The 14,442-nt window shown below is 37.5% G+C and overlaps 1 protein-coding gene across 1 annotated transcript; it reads left to right on the top strand.

Annotated features, from left to right (window-relative positions):
• Positions 1-5,558: 5,558 nt before the first annotated feature.
• Positions 5,559-13,127, top strand: AMD1 (adenosylmethionine decarboxylase 1). The gene is made up of 8 exons (XM_009581355.1): positions 5,559-5,642; positions 7,178-7,304; positions 7,811-7,913; positions 8,774-8,816; positions 8,915-9,059; positions 10,093-10,185; positions 10,264-10,419; positions 10,962-13,127. The coding sequence occupies exons 2-8, from the start codon at positions 7,188-7,190 to the stop codon at positions 11,100-11,102; spliced, it is 798 nt and encodes a 265-aa protein (XP_009579650.1). The 5' UTR covers positions 5,559-5,642; positions 7,178-7,187; the 3' UTR covers positions 11,103-13,127.
• Positions 13,128-14,442: the final 1,315 nt, after the last annotated feature.

The raw sequence follows: 14,442 nt of genomic DNA, 5'->3' as shown, positions 1-14,442 counted from the left end.
TATGTATACTGCTGTAACTGCAATAATGATAAAAGGTCTGCAACAGGAGCAATATGCAGCCTTTAAAGCACTATCTGTGGCCATCTTTGTGCCATTGCTTAAATATCTTGGTGTCATTTGGGAATGATTCACTTTAGTAGTTGGCTCAGGACCTCCTAGGTAAGAAGTATTTTGTGAGGAGTACTGCTTGGAATCACTTTTGATGTGGATGTAATTTTCCATTCAGGTGCCTGTCTTTAAGATTAAGTGCATGTCCCTGGAGAATTTCGTAAGTTTAAAATAAGGGAGATGCAGACAGTCTTTCTGTATATCTATGTTCAGAGCATATAGAGGGTGCTGATACTGCTGAAGTAAAATTATCGAGTTGCCAGTGCCTTGTGTCTAAACTCAGGGTGTGAACATAGTTCAAGATAATCTATCTTCAACAGCAATTTATAAACTAAGTTATAATTCTAATAGGAAATAATTCAGATGCATCTGTCTGCAGAAAAATACACCAGTTGCTAGGAGGTGCTTTAAAAAGCCTGTGATTTTTTTTGTAGATGGTCTGTACTCTACCTGTTTCAGGATGCTTGAAACTAATGTTGCAACTCTGCCGACACTGATATTTAGCCAGCTTCCATGCTTGTTGGCTACAGCTCCTCTGCATAGGCAATTTAGACAAGGCATTGTTTGACTGTTCTGGATCATGGTATTAGCTACTTAACTGTAGCCTGCTATGAGGTAGCTGATGTATCTATTGGCTCCTAAAATACTTAGTAAGTAACAGGTGAGGGAATAAAAAGTTGCTCTGCAGTTGAATGCTTGATTTTAAAACAAGGTCTTACAGTAAAGTACAAGATTAAAATGCTTATTACTTTGATTACTACAGACTTGTCGGCTGTTCTGTTTTAATGAAAAGCTATGCCAGAGTGTGTATACAGCTTAAGCTGTCTTTAGGAGTTTCAGAGGATTTATTTCCTAAGAATTCCTGCCCTACTGCAAAACAACTTTTCCTCTCAGTGCTGTCTGGGCTGTGTTAGCAAAGTACTGTTACTGGGGTGGTGGGATGGTATGCTTGTGGAGGCTGTTAATTGCTGATAGGAACAAGTTCTTTATGTAGGTCTTTATCTCTTTAAATTGCTGTTATCCCCTTCCCAGTTGTCTGAAACAGCTGGATTGTGCTATTGCCAGATATGCTTGACTCCTGTGTTAGGAACCTGTTTTACCCCTGGAGGTAAAGGCTCAGAATAGGCCAATAACTTGCATTTAAAAGTATGGTTTTATCTGGAAAGGATAACTTGATTCATAGCTTAGTCATTCTTTATTTCTCAGAAATATGAAATAAAGGAGTAAACATGATGGTTTGGAACTTGGTTGAGAGGGACCGTTGACTATTCATTTCATTACATGCTTTAAACATACTTCCTAAAACTAAATTAAAATACTTGTCAGTTCTGATAGGTTTTCCATACTTGACATACCTGGATGGCTGTTTGAATGGAAGTTACTCTGGTAATAAGTCTGTGCTGATAAGGCACTAAACATTGCAACACAGGTATAGGAGTAGATTGCTAAACTTTTTTTTCTTCTGGAATGTTCTGCTAGTCAAGTATAGAACAAGTAGCTTTCTATCATTCAAGCATGGACAGTTCTTCACACTTGAGTAAATGTATTCCATTTTCATTTGGTATTCTCTGAGCATGTGCAGCCATTTAAGATGCATGGTGCTTGCCTACTGGAGAAACTATTTTGACTTTACGTAGGTGTCAGTTATTTGAAATTTCAGGAACAGGATCTTACAGCTTTGGAATGAAGTGGGTAATAAGCCTACATAACAGTGAGGAGTTGGTCTCATGCATTTTCAGTTTGGAGTTCCAGTGGATGCAGGTCTGCTACAGAACTTAGCTACCGATGATTGTCATGCATCATATTCTAGTGTGCGTGGCTTGAGTATAGGGAAGCAGTCTCCAACGTGTTTGGAATTGTCCTGATATCTGGCTATGGGAAATAATTTAGGAAATAGTAATGCAATCCACATACTTCCCATTGAAAGGGGAGTTTTGAAGAGTGGAAGCCCATGATAGCATTTTATTCAGAATTAGTCTCTTTGGTTTCCCTTTTTTAGTTGGAGGCTTTGCTTCCCAGTTAAAAGTTCACTCAGTTATGAAATAGGAAGTAATGTTCTCAAGTATTTCAAGTTACTAACTTTGAGAAATTTTACTTGATGAAATAAAATGGGATTAGCTGCAATACATGTACTGATAATCATTGAAATACTATTTTTAAGGTGGATTTTTTGTTTCCACTTTAAGTGGGGGTGGACATTGCTTGTCTCTAACTAGCAGCACTTAAATAATTACACAGATTAAAGAAAAGGAAGAAATGCAAGAGCTAGACTTCTAGTGAACTCAGTCTACTTGGTACAAAGTAGTCCCAGATGTTCTTCCTTAGCTCTGCTTTAAACAATGGAAAATGTCAAATACTAAGGTCATCTTGTTTAAATAGATTATATTGAGATCAAATCCAGCATATTAGTGGCCTTTCTGTAGTTTTCTGTGCTTAACTGTAAAATGCATACAGGTACAGGACAGTATCTCTGCAATACTTCTCCCTAATGTGCTCAAGTCTCATCCTGGGTGCTGCAACCCTGTGTTAGTCTATTTTATGTATGCTTCTGGATCAAGCCTGATGTCTTGTATGTTTGTCAACTTGTAGGCTTTCTTCCTTAATGCTACTCTAATCAGATCAAATGATGAACTTAGCCTTTATTCCTGTAAAGACTGAATGCATGACCATTTAGCAGATGCTTACCTATGGTTTCTGTAGTGGAATAGTGAAGAACTGAGCAAAGTTTTAATATGCACAGTCTTGTGCAACTACAGATTTCAGTCATAGTACCTAAATACCAACTATAGTATGAACAAGCATAACTAGGGACTTTTCTTTGCATCGTATGCTTTGGACTTAACATGCAATATTGTATTGTTGGTAGTATGCTGTACTGATCCTTCATTGTTGGACTACTTGAACACCAAAATTGTTACATCTTCCTCTACTACTGTGATTGAAACTTAAATGAGCCATTTTCCTGAAATGCCTGCACTGACTTGCACTACAGTGATACTTAAAGAAAATTCTCACTTGTCTACATAAAGCTAAGGTTTTGACTGTCTGACCGGGTAAGAAGCTTGTGAAGTCTGCTCTTGCAAAGCCTGAGATGGTTACATGCACATTAATACTTAGGTAAATACTTAAACAAGTACAAAATCACATTTGTAGTAATGTACAAATGGGGTTACTGCAGCTCAGCATCAGGCAGTGTAAGGGAAGTTTGCCTCGGCTTTCATAAATGCTATGTCAGACACTGAGTGTTTCTTTAATGGCAGATAAAATATCAGTAGTGGTGCTGGAATGATTTGAACAGTTATTCTGCCATACCAAACCAAAGTAACACATTACCTAGTCAGTTTACAGGAAGAGTATAATGGGATGTTAGAGGGAAGATACTAAGGCTGGCAAATTTATGCAGGTGTGCTGTAACTTCCAGAGAAAACTAAATCCTTTAGTCCTCTTCTCAGCAAAATACCCTGCTTGTCTAGGAGCATTTAAAAAATAAGTATAATATAAACTATATCACTGTTTGCATTTACCAGATTTTTGAAAGATGAGCAGACACTTGCATTTTCATACATACTTGAGTATCAGGAACAGATATCAGTATCAGTCAATGACATAAGTGTAGAGCTGAATAAATGTGTGGGACTTTATCTGAGCATTAAAAACAAGCTGTTTTTTTTATTTGACATGCAGATTTGAGTGGTCTGTGCTGTCATATCTATAGTTGCAGAAGAGTATTTCATCAGGGTTCACCAGCTGGGGTGGTAGGGGAAATGTCACTTTGATTTTAAGTATCCAGTAATATCACTGAGCTCAAACTTGTTCAGATGTGCCCTTAATTAAGATGCATAGGATTCTCTTAAACTCACTTTTAATTGCTTCAGTCTGATCTAAAAGGAGGCTATAGAGTTTGTAAGTTAAGTATGTTCTGGTTGACTCCTGTATAAATATACTGGTTTAGTGCAATGTACACTTTAAAAGGGAAAATCCTCAAGTATTAGTAGTAAAGGTACAGAATTCAGTTTCAGGAGGCATTTTCAACTGAGGGAGAAGTTAAGGCATTTATTTGCTGGGGTGTTTAGAGAAGCAAAGAACATCTGGATATTTTTTAGTTATATGTACAGCAGAATCTAGAACTTCAACTTGGCAAACTGACCAGTTTTCTAAGGGGAAAGATTGGTGGCTGCTGGAGGATCCCTGCTGATAGAATTAACAGTGAATGGTCTGTCCTGAAGTACAACTATAGAGCTTTTGCAGTGTCAATAAAGGGAGAGAGGTCTGACTCCTGAGGAAGGATTAGGCTGACAGTTATGGGCACCTGAGATAATCTAATAGCTTGCTTGGTGATGAAAAAATTGCAATTCTTATGTGCTCCCAGCTGCAAAGGGTCCTATAGTTGTTCCAGCTCTACTGAAGGGCAGCTTAGTTTTATGCTGGGTTCATGACAGGTCTGATCACAAGAGCCAGCACAAACCTGCAGGTGGAATATGCTGTGGGAAGGGAGGGATGGGAGAAGTAGGGCAGCTGGCAGTCTTGTAATTTTGCAACTTCAGGAAGCTGTATCTGTTCCTGTCTGCTGTTTAGCAGATTTGACTCTATTGGATTCTACTAATCTGGTGTAGACACAAGACTGAAGTGACAACCAAAGTAGTTTTTTGCAGATCTTGTCACTTCTCATGAGTACTTAGAAGTCTTTGAGGTTAATCTGAGCCCTTTCATTTTTTTGAGTTTCTTGATAAAATTCCTTGTCAAATGAGTAATGATAGTAAAGAATTGAAATATTAAACTTCTACCACTATACTGAAATCTAGCTCTGTAGCTTCAACTTAAGCTATATGAAAATAGTTCAGTTTATTTTCTTGTAAGTGTAATATTCCAAACTATTTGCCATAAGTCTTCTGTATCTTCTAGAGGTAAAGGAATTCTATGATCCTGATTGATCAAAAAGGAATTCAGGTCATTGAGATGTATTAGCTTTTAAGGCTGGTTTTCAATTAAATTATGAACTTGACTCTAAGCTGAACAAATATAACATGTTAATGTTAACTTGCTGGTTTATAACTTTAGTAGTTGTCAATGACTACTGTGATTGAAGTACACGCAGATTCAACCTAAAGTGTACCTTAAGTTATAACAAAGAATTTTATCTTAGTACACGTGGGATGCAGGTTATCCTGACTTGCCTAGTTAGAAGGTTGGGGTTGCTGTTTGACAATTGTCCTCATGCAGCAGATTACACTAACGGATCCTGAGGAATACTTAGCCATTCATTGAGAGCTAAGAATATTAATGGATATTACTGTTTTCTGATAGACAGTTCCTATATAAAAAGTCCTTGCCTTTTGTGCTGTCAGACCCAGCAACTCAAGACAAGAGCTATAGTCTTGTTTTTACCCAGTGTTCCAGAAAGCTTCAGTTTAACCTGTTGTTTGTGCTCTTCTATAATTTCTCCACAGGATTGAGTGGGACAAGCTTCTGGAGAATGTGCATTGTTTGATCATAAGTGTGACAAAAACTGACAAGCAGGAAGCTTATGTACTCAGGTAAGCCACTAGCTTATTCTTTTACCTCCAAGAGGTAAAAAAGTTAAAGCTGTCATATGGGATCCACTTGGCTGAGAATCCAATCTTGGGTTAAGATCCTGCTGTTCATGACTACAACTTGCTAATCATAATACTGTCATGCTTCTGTTCATAGCAGAAATGTCTTCATAGCTATCAGTGTTTGCTTTTTTTTGTAACTAAAAGGATTAAAAAGAGGGCTGTGGTGTTTCTGCACCTGATCGTTGAATTTTGTCCACGGATAAGTAAGTGTCCCCAGTTAAGAGGTTTAGGATTACTTCAGCAGAATAGTGCATCTAAGTGTCACTTTTAGATCAGCAAAAACTGTATCAGTAGATCAGCTTTAACTCCAGATAATGCAATCAAGTGGAACAACTCTTGCAGCTGAGCTAAGGAGATCTGTAAAAATGTAGCTTTCCTGAGATCTTGGAATTTTTGTGTTGTGCAGTGGTTAGTTGTAAGGACACTACTTTTGCCATGTGTTTTTCATCTTGCAAAATACTTTCATGCTTTTTCTACATGAACTTTATACATTGACATTCTCTGTTCTACTTCAGATTAAAAAAAACTGACGCTTTTGTACTCTGAAAGACTGCCTTGAGGGCAAGGTTGGGCTAAGAGCAAGCTAGTCAGAGAAACTGTGCTGAAGTCTTGTTTCCGCAAGCTTCATAGATTTAAAACAAAGTTCTGAAAATAATGTAACTAGTTGCAACTGTATCCTGGATGAAGTATAACCTTTACTTTGAATTCTTAAACAGCATTCCAAACTGAGTTAGTTATTTAAGCTAGACTTATTCCCATTGTTCAGTTACTTGGTGAGAAGATACTTGTTATACATGTGTAAGTGTTCTGGATGTAGTATCAATGCTGATCTCCAGTTCAGTGGACTGTAGTTAAGTGTCTGACTTACAGTTTATGTATAGTTAATTTCTGTATCTTCTGCATAAGGCATATCATATAGCTGTGCCTATATCCTCATTATGAGACTTCCTGTTCCTGTGGACAGGTGCTGATTTACCATTTTCCAGTAGTCAGTTTTCCTAGAAGATGCAGCCAGACAATTTATGAAATTCTGTTAAAGCTTTGCCTTTTTTGAGTTGACTTTCTCATAGGCTTTATTTCAGCTGAGAAAGTCAGATGTCAAGTTTTACCCTGTTCTGTGTCTGGGTTAAGAAATTAAATTGCATGTCTATGTTGTGTACCTACTTCACAGCATGTTTGTATTTCTTGAATAGATTGAGGATATGTAATGCATGTAGTGCCTCTTTTCCTGTAGTGTGGTAGCTGTGTAATATCACGCTTGCAGCAGGTATTTTTTCCAGGAAATCATAACTCTCAAACATTAGCTTAAAGTCTATTGGTTTGATCCATTTGCCGAGCATGTTTATGTACCATATGCTGAATGTTCACTTACAGTAATGCATTTGGTTGGGATAAGAACCAAGATCTAAACATTCTCTCCTGGATTGTTTTATATAGAGCATTTAATACATTTTTAACACTTACTTTTTTTACAGTGAGAGTAGCATGTTTGTCTCCAAGAGACGTTTCATTTTGAAGACGTGTGGTACCACCCTCTTACTGCAAGCACTGGTTCCCCTGTTGGAGCTTGCTAGGGAGTACAGTGGGTTTGACTCAATTCAGGTAAGGTGCCAAAAATGCGTCTTCCTTAGAACGTAGAGAAAGCTTTTTACTAATATTTCAAATTCACTGGTTTTATTAAATATTCTGAAACTTCCTTTGCCATTTATGTATGCTCACCATAATGGGAAGATTGTAATATAAGATTGCTTGCTCTGCTATAGGATTTAGCTGTCTACTTGCCTCTTAAAGGATGCTAACTTACAAATGCTATTGTGCTCAGTTAAGGTTACTTAAGGGTGAAAGACTAACATGTGCATGTTGTCAGTGCTAAGTCACTGATGTTTTCTTGTGGAAAACAAATTTGGAAGTAAGCTGTCTCCTGTAGCTTACCAATTAAGCTAGGAAAAACCATATGCCTCTGAAATGAAAATATAGGTAGTAGTGTTTTGACTATGAAAACTTAGGTCCTGTGAAAGCTTATACTAAATGCTTGCATTTTTCTAGAATTTTAGATTTGAGGTGGATGGATATATTCAATATCTAAGATGCACCTTTATTTTTTTCAGAGCTTCTTTTATTCACGTAAGAATTTCATGAAGCCTTCCCACCAGGAGTACCCACATAGGAATTTCCAGGAAGAAGTAGAGTTTCTTAACGAAATTTTCCCAAGTAAGTTCATGAAACTTCAGCAAAGTTGCACAGCTTGTGTGAAGTGTTGATGTGAAGTGAGATGTGATGAGCAGTACAATATGTACAGGCTGCCAGGCCATTCATTCAGCAGTGCTTGCAGTTCTGCAGCCAGCACAAGCTGCGGCTGCATAAAAATCAAAAGCTCTAAATACTTATATTCTGAATTTCTGACACCAACTTGCCAAGATCAAAATTTAAATCATACTAAGCTTGACACTTAGCACCTTGTCTTAACTGAGGTCATCTTCAGGCTTCCAAATGGAGTGTAGTAAGTCAGTCTGCAGAATCCAGCTCTCACTAACCATAAAAGCCTCATTAAAAAGACAGAATAGTAATTTAAGGAAATGAATACACTGAAGAAAAATGTAAGCTTTTCTGAAAAAAGTCACTGCACTAAAGATTGAATTCAAACATTTAATAAAATCTAGAATAACCTTCAATTTTAACTACTGGCAGAAAAGTTTTTTGAAGAAACATGGAAGCTGTAGTACTTGCTTGAGTTACTTGAAAATAAATGCTAATCACAAATTCATTAAGTAGATGCTTAAGAGTACTAGGGTTTCTGTCGGTGTGTAGCTAAAGCTGTAATCTGAATTTTCTGCTAGTAGACTTTGAACTGGGGTGTCCAGACCCCCTTTTGAGGGAGCCTGTTTTTTCTGATTATTGGCTTTACATTCCTGAAGTTAAGCACCTGCTTATTTGATACAGATGCCGACTGTATCAGTGAACTCTTAGTGTTCTGTGAAAGACTTCTACTGTCTTTAAATATGAAATGAAGCTAATCTTTTACATAAAGGATTGGCTGTGGTACATTAACTGGAGACTTTTTGTCTTGTCAGATGGAGCAGCTTACTGCATGGGGCGTATGAATTCTGATTGCTGGTATGTACGAGAAGACTTTGAAATCTTTGGGGCTTACAGTAAAACCTAACCTGGTGCTGCTAATATTTATTACATAAGTGATTTTGTATTTTATATAGGTACCTGTACACCCTGGATTTCCCAGAGAGTCGGATATCCAATCAGCCTGATCAGACACTGGAAATTCTGATGAGTGAGCTTGACCCGGTAGTTATGGACCAGTTCTACATGAAAGATGGTGTTACTGCAAATGATGTCACTCGTGTATGTTTACTTGAAAACTAAGTGGTTTTGGGAATGGTGGAAATTGGGCAATGAAATGCTTCACTTATAATTTAATACAGGGCTTATTTTTTGGTAGGAAAGATCTCAGAAAATGTCAGGTTGATGTTTTGGGGGTAAAATGGGTTTAACTCTAGAATGTTTTTGGGAATATAACTTCACATTTTCAATGCCACTGCTTTAATCTATTGAAAGGAGCAATTTGTAGTGCTTTGGGTGATTGGAAGCTTATCCTCTGAAAAATGGAGAAATAGGAATAAAAACACAATCTAGTAACTTCCACTGAAGGATGGAGGTTATGAGGAGTAAGACTTAAACTGAAGCTAATGAATGCCAAGGGAATCTAGGTATCAAAATTAAGGTTAAATCATGGAGCCATTTGGATATTTTTGGTGGGAGAAGGTGGATTTAAGGTCTGAGCATAACTTGACGGTTTTGCCTCCTTTTTCCAAAAGGGAAAGTTCTGTGACATGAACAAGTGTCTCTGACAAGTACATTGACTTCATCTGGTTTTCCATTTTAGGCTTTGATTCTTGTACTGTATTTGCTATTGAGATTTGGCTGTAGCTCAAGTACTGTGTGGGAAATCAAAGTGCTTGGGATTGCACTTTGTTCTAGAGTATAAAGTATGTTCTCTCTCCGGCATAAATGTAAACAGCCTTCACTTTGTGGATACTGGTTGAACAGGAGCTCTGTTTCCCACTTCAGTTGCAGAAGCAGTTATGTATTAGATTTCTAAGCTGTTCCCTTGTCTTGGAGGTATGCAGCTCGGTTCCGTAAGAGGCGAAGTATCTGATAACTTGCATGCAACTTGGCGCTCAATCACTTATTTGATAAGTGACAGAATGCAAAGCAAGTTCATCTACAGTGGTGCAGATTATCAAAGTGACTTGTTATTGGGAGAGTTCTGGTGTCCTGTCCCCTAAATTGGTATTCATTCTGCCTTTGAGTTAAATCTAAACAAGTATAAGGATGCATGATCAAGTGAGTGGTGTAATTTTAACTTCTATTTCAGATGAGTGGAATTCGTGACCTGATACCAGGTTCTGTTATTGATGCTACAATGTTCAATCCTTGTGGGTATTCAATGAATGGGATGAAATCGGATGTAAGTTTTACACTTATTGATAATTAATGTTAAAATAAAGAGTAATTATTTGGCGGTAATAACGATTTTTTTTTTCAGGGAACTTACTGGACTATTCACATCACTCCAGAACCAGAGTTCTCTTACGTTAGTTTTGAAACAAACATAAGTCAGACCTCTTATGATGACCTGATTAGAAAAGTTGTAGAGGTTTTCAAGCCAGGAAAATTTGTGACAACCCTCTTTGTTAATCAGGTGAGTTTTCTTGCATTAGCTTGTCAGCTCCTGAAATGCATATAGATGCAAACAAAGCAAGATTAGAGATTTTTTACTGGGGCGTTAGGAGTTTCCAGTTTGCCTCTATTTGGACGGTAGTTTCTTTGGAAAGTAAAAATACTCTTCAGTATTGCTTTGGCATATGCTAAATCTGATCTCTGGAAAACTTAAGAAATACTAAGATAAGGCAGCCCAATTTCAGTATTCTAATGACTCCCTGTGCAGTTCTGTAGAGGCATATTTTCTTGCTTTGGCATTTTTCTGGATTTGGCTGCAGCTGTCAGTTGTAGAAGCACTGCTGTTAATGGTGATGCTGCCAGCTAATGATTCATACAAAAAAGCAGGACCATACATAGGTAGCAGAATCGCTGCTTGGGATTGAAACTTCCTGCAGCGCTGTCAGGCACAGGTTTGAAGCCTGTTGGTAACAGTATCACAAGAACCTCACAAAATGCATATTGTGATAGTCCATCTTTAAATGATAAATTTAAAAAAGGAAATTTAACTTTTCTGTTTTCTAGAGCTCTAAATGTCGTACAGTGTTTTCTTCTGCCCAGAAGATCGAAGGGTTTAAACGTCTTGATCACCAGATTGCCCAATTCAGTGATTATAATTTTGTTTTTACCAGTTTTACAAAGAATCGCCAGCAACAGCACAGTTGATTAAGAATGAAGAAAAAGCGCAAAAAGAAATCCCATATAGAAGGTGGTGGTTGCTTTCTAGTTAATGATTCAGGGGGCCATGCTTTCCACTCCCACCACCTTATAGTTGTGGAAAGCCCTAGGTGTAATCATAGTATAACCATTTTGAATTGTATGCATTATTATATCAAGGAGTTAGATATCTTGCATGAATGCTCTCTTCCGTGTTTAGGTACTCTATGCCACTCTTGCTGTGAAATTGAAGTGCATGTAGAAAAATCTTACTGTATGAAACTTTACAACACTTGTAAAAATGATTCAGGTAGAATTACACACAGTATAGTTTTTCTCCAGGTATCACCAAAAATTCCCCACAGACAAGGCTTTCGTCCTCATTAGACTTTAGCCTCAACCTACTCACTGGGGACAGTTCTCTGTTAAATTGTCACTGTTTTTTCATTTATGTTGTGATTTCAGTCTAAAACAGTTTTTAACAAACTCTTATGATTTCTAATGAAACTGATTCCTAATTAACAATTTCCTGTTTGGAGAAAGTTCTTAGAACAGTTACAAATTGTTTTGCCGCTACAGGTGGTGGTTGATTTATTTTTAAATCAGACTGACTTTTCATGCTCTACTCAAGCCTATAGGAATTTGCTCAGCTATACTGTAGCACTGGGCTAATACATTGGTCTTTCATGTTTAGAAACTTGGGTATCGGTGCTAATGCAGGTTAAATTTCATCTTACCTTAATGCTCATTTATCTGTCCACATCCCCAAGCTGTCACACTGCTACACAATGGCAGAATTTGAAGAAGGTCCAAGACTTGATAGGCGAAGAGCTGAGTCAGGATGCAGGTGCTTTGGCATAGTTGTGTGACAGCTTTGCAAAGTGCGAGTTCATATTGGCACCAGACATTTTCTTTCCTAATCACCAATTATGTCAGATGAAGAAGCTGGTGCTCTTGAGCACTGGCAGGTAGATCTAGTGAAGGAGTGGAATTTGCCGGGCTGGGTGTGTTGATTGGTTTGGATTGTTCTCAGTAAAACCTGTGACCTACCACTTCTAACTGTAAAGAGTGCTTCTAAACTGGTCCAGTGTCACTTCATTTTGTTGTTCCAAGCAAAGCTAATGCCTCTATCTTGTGACAGTCCTGTGACATTGTTGTGCATGTGACTTATGTTGTATTTGAGTGTTGTGACTTCATCTGTTTTTTCCTCCTAATTACTAAGGTGGTTCCTCTTGCTGTGACTTGAGGGCATTAAGTGAAGGCATAGAACAAGAACTGTCTGGGACACCTGGACAGAAGTGAACTAGAATGCTATTCATAGAACATAAGTGTGTAATTCAAAGTCACTTTAATGGGTATTGACTAAAATGCAGGCCTTAAAGAGCTGGCACACTTTCAGCTATGTTTGCAAATACTGGGATTTTAACAGCTGTGAGACCAGCATGTTAACTACGAAATTGAGATTTTTTTTTTTCCCCTCTTGTCCTTGCAATGTTTTGACTCTTTCTGGTTTGACGCAATGGTTTTTTGTTCCTTCTGTATTTATAAATGAAGCACTTTTTCAGTGCTTCTAAACTAAAGTCTGCTTGGTTAGAAATCAAGTGGTTGGAACATTTTGAATTTTTTATTTTAAGCATATTGTTGATGTTCTTTACCAATGTTATCAATTACATGCTGTAAATGGCACTAATGCTTTTTGGTGTTAATATTGAGGACCAATATTTCAGTGTTTCTTTTTTTTCTTAAACATTGTCCCAACTGACCTGACATTTGTTGGCTTGAGGTCCTTTAAGTAGACTGAAGATCCCTTTCCAAGTAATACTGAAATACACATTTTACAAATAGAAGCATAAGCCTCGGCTATAAAAATGAAAGCTGTTGAATGGATTATTGAACTATCTAGGGTGATCAGGATGGGGGGGAGTACGGTGTTTATAATTTCTGTGGTGTTAGACTTTGATCATTTAAAAATATCTGTACCACAACTTAATGCTTCAATAAAAGTTCGCTTAAATTGTTTGCAGTGATGATCCAGCGATTTTTACCCTTCACACTTCATGCTTTTTGGTATCAAATGGTTTAATTCTGAAATAGACTTGTGTTTCTTGTCCTAAGTTACTTTAAATTTACTTTGCCCTTGTAGGTGATGCATCTCAACTGTTAACATGTTGGTAGTTTAAAATGAGACAGCATGTCAGAGGAAGCCAGATGAAAATGTTATGCTGTTCTTGAGGTTAAAAATGTTTGTCTAAATGAACACACAAAGATTTGAGATTTGCTGTCTTCATCTAACCTGTATTTTTTCCTCAGCATTAAATATTTTAAATATTCCTCTGAATTAAGATGACAGCTCCTTCTGCAGGTCTTACACAGCCAAACAACAGGTTGTTACTTATCCCAGTCAAAACCAGCATACAAACTCTGGCATACATTTATGGTACTTAAGCTTAGACTGACTTTGAGAATTCAAGATGAAGTTTGTCTCTTAAGATAAAGTAGGCATGTACCTAATCTGGATAGTAAACTAGACCTAATGGCTAGCTATGTCAGTGCTAAGCAGATGCAACCATCATAACTAAAACCTCCTGCATTCCATGTGAACAGTCCTACAGAAATAGCAGCTGCAGTTTAACCACACCTGCAAAGCTCTAACAATGCTGATATCCCCTGAAGTCACCTAAGTAGGGAAAACTTGTTGAAGGCCTAATACCATTAAATCATTCATGTCTGAATACAGGTTTCATTAGTCACCCAGCACCTATTCTGTGATGCTAGACTTCTCTAATTGTGCTTTTGATATTAAATGGTAACTTCTAGTTATTTCAAGGACTTAACACTGTTGAAAATGCCCAACTAAGTCTTCTATGAAAGGAAGAAATTCCAGCTTACAGTATCAAGGCATCCTGTCTAACAGTCTGAGCTATGACAAGTTAGCAGTAACCTACCTCTGAAGAACTGTTTTCTAGACTGACCTCCACAAAACTGAAGATTCATCTTTAATGTTTTTCTATTTTAACTCACTTTGCCTGAAGTTTGCAGGTTTCCTGTAAAATTACTTGGCATCACATTTTTCACCTCAACAGTGTTCTTCAAATACTCCTTTACGCTAGCCCTTCTCTCTTGTAAATGGTGCTGGTAACTGACATGGGAATATGATATCTACATAATGCTATCTGTTACAGTAACACAAACGCAAAGCTTGCTGTAGTCATGAGCTGTGTAAGATGCTTGTATTTCTCATAAACCAATGGTGGAAATGGAACTGGCTGCAAGTCCACATGTCTGCTTAATTTCTGTGAATAAATCAATGGAATAGCCACTGTAAAGAAGGGAGAAGGGCTCTCTGTAG

The sequence above is a fragment of the Fulmarus glacialis genome, unplaced genomic scaffold (genome assembly GCF_000690835.1).
Source record: "Fulmarus glacialis isolate BGI_N327 unplaced genomic scaffold, ASM69083v1 scaffold380, whole genome shotgun sequence".
NCBI classification, from domain to species: Eukaryota; Metazoa; Chordata; class Aves; order Procellariiformes; family Procellariidae; genus Fulmarus; species Fulmarus glacialis.
This window is presented reverse-complemented; position numbering and strand designations above follow the sequence as displayed.

Coding starts and splice junctions, on each gene's coding strand:
- AMD1 (XM_009581355.1), top strand. CDS start 7,188: ATGTTTGTCTCCAAGAGACGTTTCATTTTGAAGACGTGTGGTACCACC. Junction 7,305..7,810: donor GTGGGTTTGACTCAATTCAG/GTAAGGTGCCAA, acceptor TATTTTTTTCAG/AGCTTCTTTTATTCACGTAA. Junction 9,060..10,092: donor CTGCAAATGATGTCACTCGT/GTATGTTTACTT, acceptor CTTCTATTTCAG/ATGAGTGGAATTCGTGACCT.